The 23,888-nt window shown below is 42.1% G+C and overlaps 1 protein-coding gene across 7 annotated transcripts in view; it reads left to right on the top strand.

The window, feature by feature from the left end:
- Nucleotides 1–23,888, top strand: part of pfkfb3 (6-phosphofructo-2-kinase/fructose-2,6-biphosphatase 3) — a 122,717-nt gene that overhangs the window by 95,591 nt on the left and 3,238 nt on the right. For 4 of the 7 annotated variants that reach the window (XM_080207727.1, XM_080207725.1, XM_080207723.1 and 1 more), the window contains exons 4-16: nucleotides 985–1,051; nucleotides 2,100–2,174; nucleotides 2,938–2,994; nucleotides 3,116–3,240; nucleotides 4,501–4,708; nucleotides 6,472–6,618; nucleotides 7,689–7,793; nucleotides 8,327–8,456; nucleotides 8,651–8,713; nucleotides 9,690–9,754; nucleotides 15,717–15,893; nucleotides 20,934–20,956; nucleotides 22,788–22,838. In XM_080207727.1, coding sequence (XP_080063853.1) covers nucleotides 985–1,051; nucleotides 2,100–2,174; nucleotides 2,938–2,994; nucleotides 3,116–3,240; nucleotides 4,501–4,708; nucleotides 6,472–6,618; nucleotides 7,689–7,793; nucleotides 8,327–8,456; nucleotides 8,651–8,713; nucleotides 9,690–9,754; nucleotides 15,717–15,893; nucleotides 20,934–20,956; nucleotides 22,788–22,838 — 1,293 coding nt within the window. The remainder of the gene's footprint in view (nucleotides 1–984; nucleotides 1,052–2,099; nucleotides 2,175–2,937; nucleotides 2,995–3,115; nucleotides 3,241–4,500; nucleotides 4,709–6,471; nucleotides 6,619–7,688; nucleotides 7,794–8,326; nucleotides 8,457–8,650; nucleotides 8,714–9,689; nucleotides 9,755–15,716; nucleotides 15,894–20,933; nucleotides 20,957–22,787; nucleotides 22,839–23,888) is intronic. The other 3 variants (XM_080207724.1, XM_080207722.1, XM_080207726.1) reach the window with 2 other exon arrangements.

Genomic DNA, 23,888 nt, shown 5'->3' with positions numbered 1-23,888 from the left:
GTGCACCCGAACAGGTGCCAGAGTGTGGCGACTAGGGGATTTTCACAGTAACTTCATTGCAGTGTGGATGTAAGCCTACTTGTGACACTAATAAATAAATAAACTTTAAACAAATTGGAAGCTAAAGAGATACTGTTTAATTCTCTTTGCCCTCTTCTAACCCACCAAAAAAAAATGTCTACATGGTCTTATTTTGTTCCACTGACAAATCCACCCACTTGCAGAGGCTTGATCAAATGAACAGAATCATCAGGGCGTGTATTCTTGTTGATCTGTTGGATTTCTGCACAATAAAGGATTGGGAAGAGGAGAAATAAATTCCCTATCCTACAGCAAGGTGATAGAGCCCTAGGTCTAGGGACAGGGAAGCATGTGATGTGAAGCATGTGGTAGGCTCCTTGCTATCTGGGTGATGCAAAATTACAATTTGCAAAGCACAGATTGAACCAGGCTTTGCAATGTAGGATCCGTGAAAATCAGTGGAGTTGATCAAATTGCAACGCTGTAACCTTTCTAATTGCCTGGACATTGCAAATCATTGGTGACTTTCTGTCCAGGTCACTTGGAAGCACAGTGCTCTGTGTGCTGTGCATTTTTATGTCCAGACCTCTGAGTGTTTACTCTCCAATATTTGAAGGAAGCATAATTTGTCCTTGCAGCAGTGCAATAAGCTGTGAATATCCCTTGTATTTATCCTGAATTTTCCAACGTGACTGTTCTTGGATTTGAGGAAATTGGGCTGAGCCAGTACATCCCATTTAATGTTCCCATTCATGGTGTTGCAATGTGAGCATTATTAGATGGGAAGGAAAATAGTCATTGAGGAATGTCAACAATAGTTTAATTATTGTACTTCCTACTAAGGGTATTCTAACATTGTACATGACAATCGAATTGCCCCTGACACATCTTTCAGGAAGCAGTAGACTATCACAGCTTAGCGTTAAACTCAGCGTTCTGATATCTCCTTATTGCTTTCTCCAGGCAGTGTGCCTTAGCGGCATTAAGAGATGCAAAATCCTACCTTACTGAGGAAGGTGGCCAGATTGCAGTAAGTCCCGTTTCCTCAACTGCTTTTTGTCGTGGAATAATCTCTGCCAAGGTTTCTCACCTGCCCATTCACTATACTGGACCTCAACTGAGTCGGTGCAAGGGGTCCCCATAATTTTGGACTTTTTTTTTAATAACAGGCACTGGCTCTCTCTCTGACCTACAGAGAGGAACAACTTGAACACTGAGGCAATCCAGAGGAGGTTTACCAGGCTAATTCATGGGAGGAGAGGATTGTCAGACTAAATAGTCTAGGTCTGTATTCCTTGGAGTTTGAGAGTGAGGAGTGACCTTAATTGTATAAGATCCTGATGGTGCTTGACAGGATAGATGGTGAGATGTTTTCACTAATGGGGGAGTCTCAAACAAGGGGACACAGCTACAAGATAAAGGGCCGGTTATTTAAATTGAGGTGCGTAGAAATTTCTTCTCGCAGAGGGTGGTGAATCTCTGGAACACTCTCTCAAAGGTGGTAGAGGCTAGATCATTAGACACATTCAAAGTGGAGGTGGATAAATATTTGATAGTTTGAAGAATAGAGGGTTATGGGGAAATGGCGCAGAAAAAGAGTTGAGGTGGCATAGATCAGCTACAATTGTATTGAATGGCGAGGCAGGCTTGAAGGGCTTGGTGGCCTCCTCCTTCTGTTTCTTGTGTTCTTGTTTTTCACCTCTTTGTCGCAAATTGCATTTAATATTACGCAAAGTGTCACATAGTGATGGCTTAAAATTGGGCGAGTTGGACATCCCAAGGGCTTGAAACTTGACCATTCTTTTTGGGTCATGTAACCAGCAGCTGAGACTACCTTGACAGAATAACATTTAGTCCGTGTGCACAAGTTGTAATTGGTTCTTGTTTAGATGTTTTAACATTGTGTATCCATTCCAGCATAATGCTATATGTTTTCAGTGGCGTGCTGTGCTAAACATCATTGAATGGAATGGGCACCACTTTGGAGATAATACATTCTACTTCATCATTTACATTGAAATTCTGTTTCAATGTAAGTTAATACTTTTGTGACCTGAGCTGCTTTTTATTTTGTCCAGGTTTTTGATGCTACAAATACCACCAGGGAGAGGAGGGAGATGATCTTAAACTTTGCCAAAGAGAATGAATGGAAGGTCAGTACAATTTCGAGACAGCTTAGAAATTACACACCCCCCGCCCTGAACTTTGGACCTTGAACTCATAGTCATCGAATCCCTGCAGAAGGAGACCATTCAGTCCATCGAGCCTGCACTGACCATAATCCCACCTGGGCTCTATTCCCATAACCCCACATATTTACCCTGCTAATTCCCCCCAACACTAGGGGATGATTTAGCATGGCCAATCAACCTAACCCATACATCTTTGGATTGTGGCAGGAAACCAGAGCACATGGAGGAAATCCATGCAGACGTGGGGAGAATGTGCAAACTCCACACAGACAGTGACCTGAGGTCAGAATTGAACCTGGGTCCCTGGCGCTGTGAGGCAGCAGTGCTAACCACTGTGCCACGTGACTCTTTCCTTGGGCTTGTAATAAGGATACATGCTACAAATTGGAATGCCTCGATTGTGTAGAGCACAGAGGGGCCTGGTTTTGGAATGAAGCTCCCATTCATCAACGGGATATATTTCTCTTAACAAGATGTGAAAAATCAGTGTTCCGAGTATAAACCTGCCAGCTGTGCGCTTTCCCACAATGGGTCCAAATGTTCCTGTTTTCCACATCACCTGTCCACGTGGCCAACAACAGGATTGGTCCCCATATTTGCACTCTGCCCGGTTAAAGTATTTTTGTGTTAGATGACATTTAAGCATTCCCATTGACCAAACAAATGGGAATTTAGGTTCTCCATCCCATGCGGAACGATTAAAAATTCTCTCTTTGGCTCGCAGGTGTTTTTTGTAGAATCGGTTTGTGACGATCCAAGTGTGGTGGCTGCAAATATAATGGTAAGTGGGGAGAAAATCATGTATATTCATTCCAATAGCAATCAATTCAACGTTGGGTAGACTTTGAGGAAAATTGGTCTTCATCTATCACCGCAGATTAATAGTGTTTCATCATCCACAGGATGTGAAAGTATCCAGTCCAGATTACATGGATTGCAACAGAACTGATGCAATGGAAGACTTCCTGAAGAGAATTGAATGCTACAAAGCAACATACCAGCCTCTGGATCCAGACAATTATGACAAGTAAGCTCAATCCTTTCAGTTGATATTGATGCTGTGTTGAAGCTTCTACCTTTCTGATCAATGCAACATATTCCAACTACAGCACAGTGGTTAGCATTGCTGCCTCTCAGCTCCAGAGACCTGGGTTCGATCCCCAGCTTGGGTCACTGTGTGTGGTTTGCACATTCTCCCTGTGTCTGCATGGGGTTTCGTCTGGGTACTCCAGTGTCCTTCCACAGTCTGAAAGACGGGCTTGTTAAGTGCATTGACCTGAATAGGCACTGGAGCAGGGGAATTTCATAGTAACTTCATTGCAGTGTTAATGCAAGCCTTACTTGTGACTAATAAATAAACTTAACTTTATTTAATTGGAGTGGGGATAATATTTAATCAGCTGGCTGAATATGACAAAAGCGTTCCCTTGTGTAATAGATGGTTAATGCACGCTGGAAGTTCCTTTGTAGTCGATAACAATGTGCCCAGGATTTGGCAATCATTCAAGGCAATGCCAGCTGTACAACACTCATGCCTCCAATTAGTCAAACCCATAATGAAAGCTCCAGATTTGCCAGCCTTCAATTTAATCTTTATGAATCACCAGTTGCCTTTAGAGAACAGTTTACAATCTGTGCTGCCAATTGAAACTACATTGAAATGCCCCCACACCCTCCGAGTTCAGGGAATTCCTACAGTGTGGTAGGAGGACATTCGGCCCTTCAATTCTGCACTGACCTTCAGAAGAACATCTTACCAGGCTCAGCCACGCATTGACCCCACTAATCCCCCAGCCTACACATCTTGGGACACTAAGGGGCAATTTAGCTTGGCCACCCTACATGTCTTGGGACTGTGGGACAAAACCCACGCAGACACTGGGAGAATGTGTAAACACTATACAGATTCAAGTCACCTAAGGCTGGAATTGAATCTGGATCCCTGGAGTTGAAAGAGCAGTGCTAACCACTGTGCCACCCTCATTGTGTAAATAGACACGATTCTGTGCCCACACAGTGCTACCCATTCAATTCTGACCATCCAGGAATCCGGAGTTGGGGCAGTTGACTGGGAAAAACTCTGCCTGCCATCCTATTTTGCAGAGATTCTGAAGGAGTTCTAATTGTAATTGATGGCCAAGGCTGATATTTCTAACAAAGGACATGACGTTTATGGTGCTATTTCTGGAACAGTTTTGTTGAAGTAAACCATTGCAGAGCAATGAATTACACTGACAATTTGTGCTAACTATTTCACCCTCTCCCCTTTTCTGTTCCCGTTTGTTAGGGATCTGTCGTTCATCAAGGTGATAAATGTGGGTCGGAGGTTCCTCGTAAACCGAGTTCAAGATCATATCCAGAGCAAAATAGTTTATTATCTGATGAACATTCACATCCAGCCTCGTACAATCTACTTGTGTCGCCATGGGGAGAGTGAATATAATCTCCAAGGTCGAATTGGTGGTGATTCTGGTCTGTCGTACAGAGGAAAGAAGGTACCTGCCAAAACACATGAATTTAAATGCCCAGGATTGTACAGTACATATCAGTGTTGTCAACAGGAATTGTCAGTGTTGTCAACCATAGAATGTTACAGCACGGAAACAGGCCTTTTGGCCCTTCTTGGCTGTGCTGAACCATTTTTCTGCCTAGTCCCACTGACCTCCACCTGGAGCATATCCCTCTACACCCCTCTTATCCATGTACCTGTCCAAGTTTTCTTTAAATGTTAAAAGTGAGCTCGTATTCAACACTTCATCTGGCAGCTCATTCCACACTCCTACCACAAATATTCCCTTCATCCTTAACCCATGTCCTCTAGAATTTGTTCAATTAGATTATGCCTGATCTGTGAACTAAGTCCATACTCCCTGTTTTTGCCCCAGATTCCTTACTAACTTAGAATCCTTGAATCTCTACATTGTAGAAGGAGGCCATTTGGCCCATTGAATCTGTGCTGACCACGATCCCACCCAGGCCCTATTTCCGCAACCCCACATATTTACTGTGCTGGTTCCCCTGACACTAAAGGGCAATTTAGCATGGCCAGTCAACCTAACCTGCACATCTTTGGAGTTTGGGAAGAATCTGGAGGAAGCCCACACAGACATGGGGAGAATGTGCAAACTCCATACAGACAGTGACACGAGGCTGGAATTGAACCCAAATCCTTGGTGCTGAGAGGCAGCAGTGCTAACCACTGTGCCACTATGCTGCCCTTGTTGGCTGACCAATAGGTAGTTTCATCAATTATGAAAAATTGGTGAAATAGTTCATTTAGCATAGGTCACCATTTGTGGAAGAGTTCCAAATGCCTATCCTTAAGTGTTCCCTGATGTTACTCTTGAAAAGACTAGTTCTGATATTTTAGATTATGTCCTAAACATTCCAACCAATAGAGACAGCTTCTCTCTCCACTCTAATTGTTTCCCTGAGCAAATGAACAAATTGCTCCTTAACCATCTGAATTCCAGGCAACGCAACCATAGTTCGTACAATCTCTCCTTGGAGTAGAAGTATAATTCTGATAAGTCTACATTCTGTCCCAAGCCTGATGTATTATTTCTGGTGTGAATGTGAAGCATGTGTGCCCAGAGGTGAACACAGTTATACTACACCTGGGAGTACTATGTGTGTAGCTGAAGTATGACTTCTCCCACTTGTATTCTAGCCTTTGAGCCTTTTTGGTTTATTTATCTCTGTCCATGATATTTTATTGATCTATATACGTGGACTCCAATTTCCTTTGGACCTGGGTTCAATTCAAGCCTTGGGTGACTGTGTAGAGTTTGCACATTCTTCCTGTGCCTGCCTGGGTTTCCTCCGGGTGCTTTGGTTTCCCCCCAAACTCCAAAGATATGCAAGGTAGGTGGATTGGCCATGCTAAATTGCCCCTTAGTGTCCAAGGATATGAAGGTTAGATGGATTAATGGGGTGATGGGCTGAATGGCCACCTCCTGCACTGTAGGGATTCTGAGTAATGTAGCCTGATTATTGTGTTCTTTTATAGGTCCATGATATTAGGTGTTGACAGTGGGAGGTTGAGTTTGTCTTTTTCATTATTTATGAATTATTTTCAGTATTAATGAATCCTGGCAGTGGCTGTAAAGAGGCACCGTACACCCTTGGTGTCAGTCATTTCAGCAAATATTTCAGGGCAACTTGCATGGTTCAATCTTCAACCTGTTAGAGATCTACAGCACAAAAAAATTAAGCACCCATTTGAGAATGGTTCACTAACGTAAATGACTTTCTCCAGTTTTCCACAGCACTCGGCACCTTTCTGGAGGAGCAGAATTTGAAAGATCTGAAGGTTTGGACCAGCCAGTTGAAGCGAACCATCCAAACGGCAGAGGTCCTAGGAGGTCGTTATGAGCAATGGAAAGCACTGAATGAGATCGACGCTGTAAGTGGTAATTTAAAAGTTCACGCTGATAGTATTCTCCATAAACACATTCTCCAGTCACTTTCTGATTGCAAACAGCCTGTTTGCTGGTTTGCATACTGAGGTGCATTTCACTGTTCTCTTTAGAGAGTTAACATCCAACCTAGGGGAGCAAGCATGTCTCCAATTTGTGGCACAGTACCCCAACTTACACTGCTGATTGTCTAGTATATCGGGAACAGTAAATATATACCATTATTTCTATAATGTCATGACAAAGTGGTAAACAAGAAACCTTTGCATTTCAACTGTTGAGTATTGCTGTGGATGAAGGAAATGACTGGGTTTCCCTGGCAAGGTGTGATTTGCAGGCTTGTACTTAGTCCTAACATTAACCATGCTACAGTTCAGAATTTGGCTTAATTCAAGATTCACCTTTGAAATTTCTTCAATTATTGTAGGATGTAGGAATTTCAAAACCAAAAGCAGAGATCCTGTGAAATGCTCTGGGCTGTGGGTGGCGCAGTGGTTAGCACTGCTGCCCCTCAATGCCAAGGGCCCAAGTTCAATTCCAGCCATGGTGACTGTTTCAGTATGGAGTTTGCACATTCTCCCCGTGTCTCTCTGGGTTTCCTCCAGTTGCTCCCTCAGTCCAAAGATGTGTAGCTTAGGTGGCTTGGCCATGTTAAATTGTCCCTTGGAGTCAGGGGGACTAGCAGGGTAAATACGTGAGGTTACAGGGATAGGGCCTGGGTGGGATTGTTGTCGATGCAGGCTCAATGGGCCGAATGGCCTGCTGTTACACCTGTAGAGATTCTATGTGCTGAAGTTGTGAAGGACACTGCATAAAGAGAAGCTTTTTGGGCAGTCTTTTTTTAATTACTGGAATGTTGAGCCCAAGTTAAGCATTGATTGTTGCACAAGTCTTGAGTTTTTGCAGTAAAGTCTTGGAACTGGTGGTTCTGTTACACTGGCAAGAGATCTACTGCTTGAAATTTGAATTGCTTAGCATGGGACTTAAATATGCTAATGACTAATTTTGCATGAGGGATAAATGGTGTGCTTTTAAGTTAAGTTTGTATTTATTGCAGGGCGTATGTGAAGACATGACCTACGAAGAAATACACCAACAGTACCCAGAGGAATATGCATTACGTGAACAAGACAAATATTATTACCGCTACCCAACTGGTGAGGTAGGTTATGTAGGGTAAAAATTGTTCTGTGTTTGAGTCCGTTTACTATTGGTGCTTGCAGTGCTTGATTGATTTAAGCCTCAGTGTGGACTTCGGGGAAAGTAAACCAGATTGTACAGCTGGAAGCTTGAGTGTGGAGTTGATGTTTTAAAACCTCTTACACACTTTTGGAAACTAGTCATCTGTGCATGGCTCAGAAGTATTAAATATACAACAGGTTATACACATGGTAGCAGCTTGTATGGAGTTGACCAGGCATAACCGCGTAAGGACTAAAAAAAGGTCTTGAAGATTAAATTATTTAACAAAGCACAGAGGCAGATGTTGCATGCATAACTCTGCTTTAGGGGGCTTATAAAGTAGATTTCAAAATTAGTTTTGTGATCTTTCTTTAAAAGGCTGGAATTTCGAGAGCAACTGTCAGCATTTCTTTTTTGAAGAATATTACAGTAGATAATCCAGAATAAACTTAATTAAAAAAAATTGCATTTGGATGCGTAAATTGAATTATGTTTTTGGTTTCTACTCTTTAGTCCTACCAAGACTTGGTGCAGCGGCTGGAACCTGTTATCATGGAATTGGAGAGACAGGGGAATGTCTTGGTCATCTGTCACCAGGCTGTCATGCGCTGCCTCCTTGCGTACTTTCTAGATAAAAGTGCAGGTATGTGTATCGAACAGCGATGGTCTCCCAGTGTCTGTAAAATGCTAAGTCTAGATGATGCACAACATCTGTGAATCTCCAGTAGTGCGGTGCCATTAGATTCAGCTGTGCCCACCAAGTACAGTATTCAATGTGGTACAGGGATTAAAGGTCATATTTGGTGTCCACTTCTGATGAATTGTTTCTGTCTCTAGATGAGCTGCCGTATCTGAAGTGTCCTCTTCACACAGTATTGAAACTGACTCCGTATGCTTATGGTGAGTTGCGTGATTTCTCTGCATGAATCTGTTACCCCATTTGGATCACGGGTGTGATTTAAGGACATAAGAACTAGGAGCAGGAGTAGGCCATCTGGCTCCTCGAGCCTGCTCCGCCCTTCAGTAAGATCATGGCTGATCTTTTCGTGGACTCAGTTCCATTTACCTACTCACTCACATAAGAACATAAGAAATAGGAGCAGGAGTAGGCCATCTAGCCCTTCGAGCCTGCCCCGCCATTCAATAAGATCATGGCTGATCTGTTGTGGCTCAGTTCCACTTTCCCGCCCTCTCCCCATAACCCTTAATCCCCTCTCTTATCAAGAACCCATCAACCCGCTTCTTAAAAATATTTAGCGAGGCAGCCTCCACCACTTCAACGGGCAGAGAATTCCAGAGATTCACCACCCTTTGCGTGAAGATGTTCCTCCTCAACTCCGTTCTAAACCGCCTCCCCTTTATCTTGAGGCTGTGCCCCCTAGTCCTACTGTCTTTTTTGAGCGGGAAGAGTCTCTCCACCTCTATCCTATCCATCCCATTCATCATCTTATACGTCTCAATGAGATCTCCCCTCATTCTTCTAAACTCTAATGAGTACAAGCCTAGTTTATTCAGCCTCTCCTCATAGCTCAATCCCCTCAACTCCGGTATCAGCCTAGTAAACCTCCTCTGCACTCCCTCCAGGGCCAAAATATCCTTGCGCAGGTAATTTCTTTACTGTTCAAAAATTTATCTATCCTCCCCTCTATGCTAGCCTCTTGGTGGTGGGATGGTGATGTTCCATCTGCTGGTGGTGGTGGGATCCTCTGGTCCCTCTGCTGTTGATGGGAATTCCCATTGAAACCCCTGCTGCCAGGAAACGAGCGGCGGGGTTGGGGTGCTGCACTGCCTGGACCTGTATGAATGGCGGGAGAATTCCAGCCTCTGTCTTAAATTCAAGTGGGTAACTGGTTTTAATTTTGTCTTTTTTAATTAGGCTGTAAGGTTGAATCTATCTTTTTGAACGTGGAGGCTGTAAACACACACAGAGACCGACCAGAGGTGAGTATTGAGTTTTATTCCTTGTAGAATGTGGGCCCTGGTTCCATGCGAATCAGACTGATGTTCAGTTGAGAATAACATGGGGTGAAAACTGAACCCAGTATTCTACGTCAAGCTGCAAAAATTCCAGTCCCCTTAACTGAGGCGACAGTGGTTTGATACACAGGATTGAGTTTGAATTATGGAGAGGGAATCTTGCCAAATAATCTTCTAGCTCATCTGTTGATCATCTGTGGCTGGCTTGCATTGATTTGAGAGGAGGAGAAAACCTACTTTGAATTATATTGTGATTATTTCAATTTCAAAGGTGACGTTTGAAGAGGGAAAACTGTGAAAGTTTCTTGTAACGTTTTTTTAGAGTGAAGATTATTCTAAAAATGGAAAAAAAATCGTAGTTTAAAAATGTGACCTTTTTCAAGGCTATTTTGGAAATTGAGATTTACTTGGCAAAGGACAGTACAGTTACATAAGAACATAAGAAATAGGAGCAGGAGTAGGCCATCTAGCCCTTCGAGCCTGCCCCGCCATTCAATAAGATCATGGCTGATCTGAAGTGGCTAAGTTCCACTTTCCCGCTTTCTCCCCCATAACCCTTAATTCCCTTGCCTACCAAAAACCTATCTACCCGTGTCTTAAATATGTTTAGCGAGGTAGCCTCCACCACATCAACGGGCAGAGAATTCCAGAGATTCACCACCCTTTTGAGTGAAGAAGTTCCTCCTCAACTCTGTTCTAAACTGCACCCCCCCCTTATCTTGAGGCTGTGCCCTCTAGTCCTGCTGTCCTTTGAGTGGGAAGAATCTCTCTACCCTATCCATCCCCTTCATCATCTTATATGTCTCTATAAGATCCCTCCTCATCCTTCTAAACTCCAACGAGTACAAACACAGTCTTTAGTCTCTCTTCATAGTCCAACCCCCTTATCTCCGGTATCAGCCTAGTGAACTCCTCTGCACTCCCTCCAAGGCCAAAATATCCTTGCGCAAGTGCAGTGACCAAAACTGCACACAGTACTCCAGCTGCGGCCTCACCAGTGCCCTGTACAGTTGCAGCAAGACCTCCCTGCTTTTATATTCAATCCCCCTCGCTATAAAGGCCAGCATCCCATTTGCCTTCCTGATCACCTGCAGGCTGGGTTTTTGTGACGTTGTTAGCACTGCTGCCTCACAGCACTAGGGACCCAGTTCAGTTCTGGTCTCGGGGGCTGTCTGTCTGGAGTTTGCATGTTCTCCCCATGTAGTGCTCCAGTTCCTTCCCCAGTTCAGGTTAGGTGGATTGGCCATGCTAAATTGTCCTTTATTAGCCCAAGATGTGTAGGTTGGATAGATTAGACATGATAGATGTGTGGGGTTACAGGAATAGGTTGGGGGAAAGAGGCCCTGGACTAAACACTGTCAGAGTCACAGTAAACTCGATGGGCGGAATGGCCACCTTCTGCACTGTAGGGATTCTGTGACAATCAATATCACCTGACCTCTTTTAACCCTTACCTTTCTAACATGTATTTGCTGAATCAGCAAGTCACCATGGGTCTCATATCTTGAGGTCAGCTAGCTTATCCTACATTGTATGATTTGGGAAGGATTGAATGGGAATCCTGCCACTTCAGTGTGTGCTGGTGTTCCACGCTGCAGGGTATCCTGACTTGCCAGCTGATTCCATTCAATCTTTGCCAAAAGGGATTGGAGCAAATTTTCCAGTTCTGTGAATGGTGGATGCAGAATCTCCAAGTCCAAGTGTATCTTGAGACACTCTGGTGTTAAGAGACTCATCTCCCTTCCCTGTCCTTCCGTAGGCTGTGAGAGTGCAAAGTCTTTTACTTAGTAAAAACGAGGGTGGACTGTTAGCATCTGAGGATCATTCCCAATCTTTCATGGCATTTTGAACCTCTTCTTGATGTACGGAAGAATGTCCAGAGCTGCTTCCAGTCCCATCACTGAGCGAGCAGCTAGCAAGTGTGTAAAAGGGAAAATGTCCTGAGGGGTTTGTGAGGAGTATCGTTAAGCATCTAATCCCCTAACTAGTGTAGCTAAACTACTGCTGTAACTCATTAGTGGTAAACATTTGACTGTAAGATGAGACAAGTAAGTTATTGGAAGGAGTACTAAGAGATAAGATCTACAAATATTTGGGTAGACAGGGACTTGTTAGGGAGAGACAACATGGCTTTGTGCATGGTAGGTCATGTTTAGCCAATCTATTAGTATTTTTTGAGGAAGTTACCAGGAAAGTGGATGTTGTCTAAGTGGACTTCAGTAAGGCCTTTTGACAAGGTCCCACATGAGAGGTTAGTTAGGAAGGTTCAGTCGCTAGGTATACGTGGAGAGGTAGTAAATTGGATTAGACATTGGCTTAATGGAAGAAGCCAGAGAGTGATAGTGGAGGATTGCTTCTGAGTGGAGGCCTGTGACTAGTGTGCCACAAGGATCAGTGCTGGGCCCATTGTTGTTTGTCATCTGTATCAATGATCTGGATGATAATGTGGTAAATTGGATCAGCAAATTTGCTGATCCACACAAAGAGTGGATGGTGAGGAATGTTTTCAAAGTTTGCAGAAGGATTTGGACCAGCTAGAAAAATGGGTTGAAAAATGGCAGATGGAGTTTAATGCAGACAAGTGAGGTATTGCACTTTGGAAGAACAAACCAAGGTAGAACATACAAGGTAAGTGGTAGGACACTGAAGAGTGCAGTAGAACAGAGGGATCTGGGAATAAAGATACATAATTCCCTAAAAGTGGTGTTCCAAGTAGATAGGGTCGTAAAGAGTGCTTTTGGTACATTGGTCTTTATAAACCAAAGTATTGAGTAAAAGAGTTGGAATGTTATGGTGAGGTTGTATAAGACATTGAGGCTGAATTTAGAGCATTGTGTGCAGTTTTGGTCACCTAATGACAGGAAGAATATTAATAAGGTTGAAAGAGTACAGAGAAGGTTTACAAAGATGTTGCTGGGTCTTGAGAAACTGAGTTACAGAGAAAGGTTGAATAGGTTAGGACTTTATTCCCTGGAGCATAGAAGAATGAGGGGAGATTTGATAGAGGTGTATAAAATTGATGGGTATAGATAGTGAATGCAAGCAGGTTTTTTCCACTGAGGCTAGGGGAGAAAAAAACGAGGACGTGGGTTAAGGGTGAAGGGGGAAAAGTTTTTAAAGGGAATATTATTGTGGGGAGGGGTTGGGGGGGGCTTCTTCAGAGTGGTGGGAGTGTGGAATGAGCTGCCAGATGAAGTGGCGAAAGTGGGCTCACTTTTAACATTCAAGAAAAGCTTGGTCAGGTACATGGATGAGGGGTGTGGACGGATACGGTCCAGTGCAGGTCAGTGGGACTAGGCAGAAAAATGGTTCAGCACAGCAAGAAGGGCCAAAAGGCCTGTTTCTGTGCTGGAATGTTCTATGGCTCTAAGTGCTGTTTAGACCACTTAATGCAGTCTATGCTATAGTGATGGAAGTGGTTTTGTCAACAGGCACTGATATGTAGGCAGTAGTGCTTGCTGTTTGTATTCTTTTTGCTTACAATTCAAAGCATTTAAAATATTTCCCCCTGGCTTACAATTTTACACCAAAACTTATTGGGATCTTTTTCCCCAAACAAAATGTTAAATATTAAACAAAGTGGACTTGATGGTTTAAGTAATTCTATTAATACGATGCATGGATTAAATTGAAGTAGAGTTGATAACAGACTAACAATCAGTAGAATAATATTCATAAACTTTTATTATTATTCTTGGAATGGATGCATAATAGGTGGTGACTTATTTAAATTTGCCTTCAAGTGTAATTAGGGCTAAGCGATAACTGCTGGTCTTGAAGCTTATGTACCATAAATGACTCATTAGTTAAATAGTGGCCAATAATTGGAGCAGTAGGTATTAGTCTGGTTGTTTTAATATAGCTAGAGGAATAAGGAGCAGCCAAGGGTATCAACACAAGGTTATGAAATGAATTCAAGGCTATATTACATCTCCCAGGAAATCCCCAGAGTGAGTGCTTCAGTGGATGTGAAGTGTGAGTCAGCTTGGCAGTTAATTTGTGCGCAGCAACTGCAGATGTCATGCATGAGTCCCAAGATCAAGAATCCCCAGAAATATGCTGCAATGTCTGAGTTTTATCATGCTGCACGGTAATGCTTAGTGAGTTGGTCACAAGTGGAATTGGCTTGCTTTCTCTGTCCTGGCTGCTCTTGGAACCAACACAGCAGAATTTTTAATCTGCTGTTAAGGACCTGTCTGACCCCAGAGATAGCAGCAGATGACACACCTAACTACTGCTAACCTGGCGAGGTGCTTGTGTTCGTGCATTGCCATATTGTCCACTCTACTGGATTAGTAGACGACTTGATCCCACTGATGGCCCAGTAATTGTACTGAGCTTAATGCCTAGGGCAAAGCATGTCTGCTCCTTAATCTGAGTTGGTGGATCTCGTCTAGGTGATTCCAGCAGCATTGGGAACTGCATGTGCATGGATGTTTCATTGAAACAGAAATAGATGCTGATGTGAAGCTCACACTGTTGAATAGTCAGCGTTCACTATATCTCGAGCGGGAAGCTTTGTGGTGCAGTGGTAGTGCCCTTATCACTGCAGTAGAAGCTCTGGGTTCGAGTCCAACACCAGAACTTGGCCATGGAAGGAGTGAGCGTTCAACGAGTTGTTAACCAGCTCGGAAACCCATCCTCCACTTCCCCCGACTATTCCCCAAGGGATGAAAAATAGGGTGGCTGTGAGGATATACTAAACAAATTGTATCTAGAATTCTCCTGTCTGGAGAACGTAGACAAGGAGGAAATACAAGGCCACAATACATCATTGAATCTTGCCACTGAAATGCCCTTGTTAAAGCCTTTTGGGGGGAGGGGGGAAAGTAATTGAAGGTTTGATTTTCGTTGTCCTGATTTGTAGCTTGATTCTGTCATTTGGTTACTTGGAAAGGATAACAGTACAGCTGTGTTATTGATCTGTCTCTGCTGTTTATTGGCTGGTACAAGAAGCCTGTCACGGCTAATATTGGAACAGTTAGTGCCATTTGGAGGAGCTGTGGCCATTGACTCACTGTGCTGTGAAATCTCCTGTCACTCAAAGGTCAGCACTGTAGTGAGATGTTTACCACCCCTACCAGTTGTTGCAATGGTGTTTTCTGTGGGATACATGGAATTTTGAATTCAGTTTGTGTGTGATTTATTTTAAGCGTGGGTAATCTGCCACCAACGGAGAGATTTGTACAACACTGTTAGGGCAAGAGAGGTTAACAGGTTGACTCACTCAGACTGGCCTTTCACAACTTGAGACTTTCATCGCAGAAATGCGAGCGTTTGGATGTTATTTTCTAAATCACTCTGCCCTGATCTCTGAACCTAGTAATACGATTGGGTGTGATTGGTCTTACCGAAATGAATTTTTGTAGGGCAAACTGAAGATTAAAAAAAACCATTGCCAAATTCATTTAGTTAGGGCTTCTACTTTGAATAATGTAACTTGGTGCCCATTTTAAAGTGAGAGAGAACTTGGGCAGCTTTGATCATAAGGACTAGGTGTAAATTTAACAGCAGTATCTGTATCCCGTGATAAAACAAAATGCTGCAGATACTGGAGTCTGAAACAAAATGTTGGGAAATCTCAGCAGAAATGATACCATCTGTAGGAAGAGAATAGAGCCAAGGTTTTGAATCTGGTTGGAGCTCTGAAGGGTCATCTAGACACGAAACATTGGCTCTATTCTCTCCCCACAGATGCTGTTAGACCTGCTGAGATTTTTCAGCATTTTCTGTTTTCATTTGTCGTCACATGATCCTGGTCCAAAATTAATTAGTGTAATTAATGCCACCCCCCTTCTGCCCACTCTTGGACAAGGGTGATGTATAGATTTGCAGTGATTTATTAAAGTTTGGTTTTTGAAATGTTCCTTTTTTGTAATATAGCTTTCTCTTTTACGTTTTTTCCCCCCGAATTCGCTTTAACCAGGACATTGGTAAGAAGGGACCTAACCCACTCATGCGTCGTAATAGTGTTACCCCTCTGGCAAGCCCAGAGCCCAACAAAAAGCCGAGGATTGAAGGTCTAGAGGACCATGTGGCCTCATCTTCCTCAGCCATGCCTGTCTGCCTGGCCTCTGAAGTGTCCACATCCCTGCCTGGACAAGTTAGTCGAATGTTCTGTACCATTATGGCTATCGCTGCTGCTTTCTGCTTATAATCTGCGGGTTCTTGAGTATGCCTCCTGCATAAAACGATGCTCTGTGCTCCCTAATCTTACTAATTGCTTATTTAAAACGTAGCCGTACATGAGAATGATTACGCTACTTGCTGCTTTAGTGAATGGAAGTGCTGAACCGAAAAAGCTGTGTGATTTGTGTTCTTTACGCTGGCTCAGGCTGCTTGCTTTTAAATATACCTGAAATTCTCTTGCCTCGCTGTGCATTTTTAAGGATGGGGAAAAAGGCACAAACTCAAGTTACAAAGTTTCAAAACTTTAAAAAAAAAGCTAGTATTTATAGTTAATAAAATTAACCATCTTGTTACTGTACGCTAACAGCTGCTTTATTTGTGAAGTCTAACGTTGAGAATCTACTCCAGGTTTTTTTTTGAGCAGTGCTACATATTCAGTTCATCCACAATATACCCTTGTTTAATCGAGTATTTTGAGAGTCTTGATGATGCCATCTTAATAAAAGCTGTGACTTTTTTAAGGATTTCCAGCTGAATTATGGAATTCTGAATTGAGGGGAATTTGCTTTTGTTTTAATTTTGAAGCACCCAAACCATTTTTAATTGTGCGGTTGCTGTTTTTCCTTTGTGTAGCTGTGAAATTTAGGCAGCAAAAAATTCACGTTGCAGTCAACTACTAGATATTAGAGTAATGTACAGGAAGAATAGAAGTATGATATCTCTCAGTTGAATAGAAGTTTCTATCCCGTTGACTACATTAGGAATATCCGTTGTTAAAACTCGAGCTTGCGCCTGTCCTATTCAGAACCTCCCTCCCTTCGCAAGAGGGTCAGTTAACAAGGGGCATAGTTTTAAAGTGATTGCTTGAAGAATTAGAGGGGAGTTGAATAGAGAATGTTTCACCCGGATGATAAGGGGGTGGGGAGGGTTTTAGAAACCTTCCTAAAATGCTGGTAAGAGACAAATTGAATTTAACAAATGTTTTAGTATGCACTTGAGGTGCTGTAACACACGAGGCTGCAGGCCATTAGGCTGGATAACTGGCCAGTGTGGATTTGATGGGCCGAATGGTCGTCTGCGCTGTAAATTTCTCCAATTCATTGCTGAGACCCTGCCTAACATGAGCAGCCGTAGAGGGAGAAAAAAGGACAATGGTTACTCAGTAGCTAGGCGGAGTTCTTTAGTCTTATCTGTGGCGGGACCTGTTGCAAGCAAGAATGGAAATGTTGGCATTCTAAATTGGCACTACAAAATCCCAGCCGTGAATGAGGACGGAAGATTTTGGCCGTTGTTACTATCTGACAGCACTATTGATGTGGATGCTCTATAGAGGAGTTGTATCGCGTGGTGCTGGAAGAGGGTAGGTGTGGAGAGAGATGCACTTTTCACATCCCTTGACTTGTATTTGAGTCCCGTTCCAACATGATCTGTGCTCCATGTGTGTAACCTAATTTGGATAGATATCAGCTAGTTCCTTAGTGTCCACAGCATAAAATTACTCCCAAGTTTGTCCGAACGTGGTGGTAACCCCAGTTAGTCTAAAGGTGGCCGTGTAAAGAGTTTTGGGAATTAGTACACGTACGGTTGCTTTTCGGATATGGTAGTGTGTTGATTTTAGTTCTGCGTCTTCTCGTACAATACCTGAATTACTAGGAAGATGTTTAAATGCATCAAACATGTAACCTTTTCCCATTCCCAGCACAATGTTTGGCTTTTCTGACCACCTGATACTTAATTCAAACCAGGGTGTGGATAACACAAAATACAGCTGATGCCCGAAATTGGAAATGAAAACTCCAATATAGGAAATACTCTGTAGGTCTGGCAGCATCTGTGGATCAGATCTCTTTATTATATAATCTCTCCTGCTTCACATCCTAACTATTATTATTCCACCACCCAACTGCCTCTGTGCTTATGTTCGATCTCCAATGTTTCTCCAGCTCTGACAAAGTCATTGACCTGAAATGTTAACTCTGTTTCTCTCTCCATTTAATGCTGCCTGACCGACTGGGAGCGCACGGAAATACCAATTAGTAACAGAAGGCCATTTGGCCCCTCGTGCCTGCTGTGCCATCAATAAGGTTATGCCTGACCTGATTGGGGCCTGAATGCCACTTTCCTGCCTGCCCCACCCCCAAGGCCCATTGACTCTGTCAGTTTAGAATCTGTCTACCACCTTTATCTTAAAAATAGTCAATGACTCTGCCTGCTCCATAATCTAAAGAGATTTCCTCAGACTCTTGACCTTCAGGACAATTCTCCTCTATCTTAAATGGAAAACTTATTTGTGGTCCTGACTTCTGATCTCGCCCAAACGTCTGGTCAAGTCCTCTCACGATCTTGCATCTTTCATTCCTCCTGACTCCAGTGGATACAGGTCCAGCCAGTTTCAATCTTCCCTCAGAAGACCAGCCCCTCGTATCAGGAATCAGATGAACTTTCTCTGAAATGCCTCAACAGGCCAAAGGTCCTTTTCTCCATAAATCTGAAAACCAAACGCACCCAAAAACTGCACTTTCTTTCTGAAGCTCAACAATCTTTAGTATAGGAAATCTAGCTGTTTGTGCTGTTTACTTTGTGATTTATTTTGTGAACATGAAAGAAAAAAGTTCTGTACAGGTCCCCTGTATTTGTTATATTTTTATTTACTTTGGTCAAAAGCTACCCTCGGCTTTGGCCATTGTAATGTGAATATACGTGGTATCCAAAAGTCAAAATGATCTGAAATCCAAAACAGTCAGTCCCGAGTGTTTGGGATTCAAAAAAACTGTCTGTAATGCATTGGCAACACCACATCTTGGGTGTCCTGAATAGGTGCAGCAAAGGATCCTTACTTATATTCCATTACCTATTTTAATAAACACCAAAGTTCCATTTGCTTTTCTAATCACTTGTTGTACCTGCATACTAAATTGATAATTCGTGTACCAAGGTACCCAGATCTCTTTGTACCACCAAGTTCTGCAATCTCTGTCTACATTTAAGCAATATACTGCACTTCAATTACTCCTGCCACAGTGAACAAGTTCAAATTTTCCCATGTTATAGTCCACCTGCCAAATGTTTACCCACACGACCCATTTATGCCTCTTTACAGACTCCTTATGTTATCTTTTCGCCTATCTGTTTCATTAGTAACCATGCATTCATCAATTTCATCCAAGTCATTGATATAAGTTGTAAATAGTTGAGGCCCTAACACTGATCTTTCTGGTATTCCATCTTACCAGTCTGAAAACTTACACCTGTGCTTTGTTTCCTGTTAGCATGGATAGAGGATTGGTTAGCTGCTATGTTATTCACTACACCATGAGCTCTTCTTTTGATGTCACATACTTTCTAGATATCTAATTACAGCGCATCTACAGGTTCCCCTTTATCCATGTTTCTTGTTATTTCCTCAATAAACTAATCAAACGTTATTTTCCCTTTCGCAAAACCATGTTGACTCTGCTTGATTGCACTGAGATTTACTAGGTGTTGCATTATAAACTACTTAACAATTGATTCCAGGATTTTCCCTATGATGTTAAGCTAACTGGCCTGTAGATTACTGCTTTGTCTCCCTCCTTTTCTTGGAGCGGGGTCACATTAACTAATTTCCAATTTGGGCGTTCCCAGAATTTCAGCAACTTTGGAAATTCAAAACCAATGCATCTTCTAATTCGGCAATAGCCTAGTATGAAATCCATCAGGACCTGGGGACTTATCAGCTTTAGTTTAAATTTGTTTCTTGTTATCCTTTTCTTTTGTGATTGTACCTGTTGTAAGTTCCCCCCCCTCACTTTCATCTCTTAATGTATACTTATTGCTGGGATATAATTTGTATCCTGTACAGTGAAGACATTTGCAAAATATCTGTTCAATTCACCTGCCTTTTGCCGTTATTAATTCCCCATTCTCGCTCTCTGGAGGATCAATGATCACTTTACACTCTCATTTTTAAATATTTGTAGAAATTCTTGATCTGTTTTGTATTTTAGCTAGTTTTCTCTTGTACTCTAATTTCTTCCTATTTATTATTCTTTATGATTATTTGCTGGTTTTTAAGTTCATTGTAATCTGACCTGTCACTTTCTTGAGGATTTTTACTTTTTTTAGTTGATAACATCTTTAATTCCCTTACTTAGCCACAGATGGTATGTTGTTCCTCTAGAATCTTTCCCACTCGACTGTATCTTTGGGTGATATGAAATATTTCCTTAACCATCTGCCACTGCATTTCTACTGACCTATCCCTTGATCTAATTTTCCAGTTGACTTTTTAGTCAGATCAGTCGCCATACACACGCTCAATGCATTTAGATGCAGATTCTTCAGTTCTGTCCTTTTTTTTTGCTCTTTTTGTAAACTCTAGCCTTCCTGTCATGTTCTAATTTATCAATTTTTTTATTGTTGCCTTGCTCTCTTGCTGTGCCTTGCTTAATTCTGCACATCAACGCACTTGATACCTCACCTTGTTGTTTAGTTCAAAGCTCTGTCTACCACCCTAGTTATACAATTCGCCAGAATTGCAGGGTTCAGATGAAGACTACCCCAATAGTACGGTTTCCTCAGTCCCATGAATCAAAACCCATCTCTCCCACACCAATCTTTGAGCCTTTGAGTATATGTAAATAGAATCCTTGGTGCTAAAGGAAGCCATTTGGTCCATAGATTCTGCATTAGCTCTCTGACAGCATCTCACCCAGGCCCTTTCCCATAACCTCATGCATTTACCCTAGTAATCTCCCCTAACCTACACATCTTGGGACAATTTAGCACGGCTGGTCCACTTAACTTACGTATCTTTAAACACGTTGTAGGGAGTTTGTCTGCGCTTTCTTCTTTATTGTGACCTTATATTTTCTTTTGAAAGATTGTATTAAGAATGATATCTAGCTTGGATTAGGTGGGTGATGCATTTGATTTTGTTTAAACTCCTTTCCCCTGTCATGTTTATGTTGAATTTGTGAATCAAGTTCTGTGTTCTGTACCTCTTTCATTTTCATACATGTTTTTCACTCTTCAGCCTTTAATAGGAAAAGTTTGCCTGTAAGTATTTACTTTTCTCTCACTCTCCACCTTCTTCTCAAGTAGTGGTTTGTTAGTGTGGGTACTGGTATTTTGTTAATTTATTCAGGGGACATGGGCATTGCTGGCTCGCCAGCATTTATTGCCCATTCTTAGTTGCCCTTTTGAGGACAGTTGAGTCAACCCACATTGCTGTGGCCCTGAGTCACATCAGCAGATTCTTAATTCCAAATTTTTTTTATTGAATTCAAATTGCACCATCTGCCGTGGCGGGATTCAAATCTGGGTTCCAGCTGAATTTATGGATCGATAGCCTAGCGATATGTATTTTCCCTAAATGGGCAAGACTGCTCACAAATCGATATTTACAGTTGGTGATGAAAAACATCTATTTGGGATTCTATTTTTATGCATAAAGTTTACCTTGGAATGATCAGTTAATAAATGAATCCCTTTCTCCCCTCGGACGCATTGCCTTCCTGATGAGGTTTGCAAAACCTTTTAAGTCTGTAATGTGTTGTGACAGCAAAAATCCCCACGCCACCCCCAACAGACTAACTTAACCAATTCTTCTTCAGTGACATTTCAGTGTGTTTTCTCTGCCCTTGCTACTCCTGACAATTTTTTGCCAATTCATTAAGTTGATTTTTAAAATTAGCATCACACACCCTTTTTTTAAAAAAAAATTCTGCGTGGGATTCTCTCTGGTCTTAGTTTTTACACATGACCTGGATGAATGAAACCTGTGTGGTGAGCTCCAAATAAAAATGTGATGCAAATCTTTTTTGTTTCCATGACAGAAGAGAGCAAGCTCTAGATTGGATCCTAAAGGCTTCAAAACATTAAAACTAGCCCCACGTAAACCACATTCTTATTTTTGGGCTGAAGTAGGGGTTGGTGGTTAGCGATGTTACTTAAATACCTCCAAGCTGCTTTTCCTACTGATTTTTTTTTTGCATCTGGTCTTGTGTTATGAATTCAATTCCTTCTGTTCCCCACCCACTCTGTCCCCTCTTTCTTCCCCCATCCTCCCTATTGCCCCATTCTCGTATCATTTTCACCTGTCTCCTTCCCATATGTATTGTGTGACTCAAGTTTGTTTTTAACCATTTGAATGTTTTTGTACCCTTTCCTGCTTTTGCAAACATTTTTGGCAAAACTAGATATTCTGTCGTCTTCAGGTTTTCCATTACATCTCTCCTTGTATTTCCAGTAGTTAACAAGTGGGAGCGACCTCAGTCAGGTGCTCAGTTGTTTAAGGGAGGGACACCCCTGAATGGTGTCTTTAGTCTGCTGGGCCAGCTGGCCTCTGTCTTGTCTCAAATGCAATCTAATAATGAAAGCAAATTGGAGTATAAATTTCACACTACTCCAGCCTCTTCACGTGGATTTCTCATGAAAATATCTCCAAAATTGCATGCCATCTGCCTGGGTACTATACAGCTGTTCCTTCACTGTGGGCGTACCTACATCACGTGGACTTGTGGTCCAAGAAGGTGCCTCACCTCCACCTCCCAGGGTATTTTAGGAAGGGTAATAAATGCTGGCTGAGCCAGCGACACCTTAACTTGAGGTAGTCAGACATGACTTATCTGTTGTAGCTTTGACCCTACATTTTTTTAATATTCATAAGCAGACATTTTCTTTTTAAATTGGTGGAAAAACTCATTTTGTGTTTTTTTGAATTAAGACACATCTTTCTGAACAAAAACCTTGGACTTCTTTAAAAAAGCAAACTGAAATTCTACCAAGAAATGCTACAGATGTGTTCTTTCTGGCATGTTAATGTTTTTATGTCTGGTTCACTGTTCAGTCATCTTTCTTTTCTCTTCCCCTCGCTTTCTATTCTCAGACGTACAGTCTTTCATTATCTCAACATTTTATCCTTGTTGATCCTTCGAAGGTAACTGGCTAATTGCGTAGGCCGTGCCCTCTTGTGCTATAGTGATCCTCTTAGTACTTTGTTTGCAAGGCTATTCAGAAATGAAATCTTTCACTAATGGAAGATCTTTCATTGTTGCACTGAGTGGATATAGAGGCATTGGCTAATGTTCACATATTGTTGCTCATGATTTGTAAGACCTGCACTTTGAGTGTTATGTTTGTGAGGTGGTTTAGGTGTTGTAGCGGGGGGGAAAAGAAATTTCACTCCTGTTGCAAAGAATTGGAAGCTACAGTACCATGTCCAGGCAAACCAGGTCTGGATAAAGATTGTATATCTTGTGATATTGAGCAGGGTGTTACACAGTAAATTTCTAATTGAATGTATGGAACTCTTCAATTCAGCCCTAGGCTACAGAAAGCAAAATTATGACACAAAAGCATTTCAGTACCAACTTGCATTTATTCAGCACTTTTGGATGTAGCAAGGTGTCACCAGACACTTGCTTCACAGCGACACCGTTAAACTAAATTTTGACATTGAGCCGCGTAAGGAGATATTGGGATCAGGAAACAAAAAGAAGTGGGTTTTGAGAAACACCTTTTAAAATGAATAGAGGGGTGGAGAGGTTTATGGAGAGAGTTTTGAAGCTTGGGGTCCAGGTATTTGAAGGTGTGGCCACCAATGGTGGAACAATTTATATATTTGGACCTGCACGAGAGGCTAAACTTGAAGGACTGCTGATGGGCTGGGGGAAGATTAGAGAAGGAAATCAAGGATAAGAATTTTAAAGTCCCAATATTGTTTAACCAGCAGTCTGTAGATCAATAAGGGATGGTAGCTAAACAGGATTTGACATGAGCTTAAGATGCATCAGAATTTATTCACAAAACCTTGTTACATGGGTCATTCTCCAATTGAAATATAATATTCCTGTTATTCCAATAGGGTAATCTTGTCAAATATTGCTGTGGTGATTGCCCCTTAAAGGGGCAACACAAGACTCTTTGATCTGTACTCTGCTTTGTACCCCTTGAAGGGACAGTCACCACATGGTGTTGTCCAAGGTGA

The sequence above is a fragment of the Carcharhinus amblyrhynchos genome, chromosome 19 (genome assembly GCF_965287045.1).
Source record: "Carcharhinus amblyrhynchos chromosome 19, sCarAmb.v2.hapA, whole genome shotgun sequence".
Lineage (NCBI taxonomy): Eukaryota > Metazoa > Chordata > Chondrichthyes > Carcharhiniformes > Carcharhinidae > Carcharhinus > Carcharhinus amblyrhynchos.
Note: the sequence above shows the minus strand (reverse complement) of the source record. Positions and strands in the feature narration are given on the sequence as shown.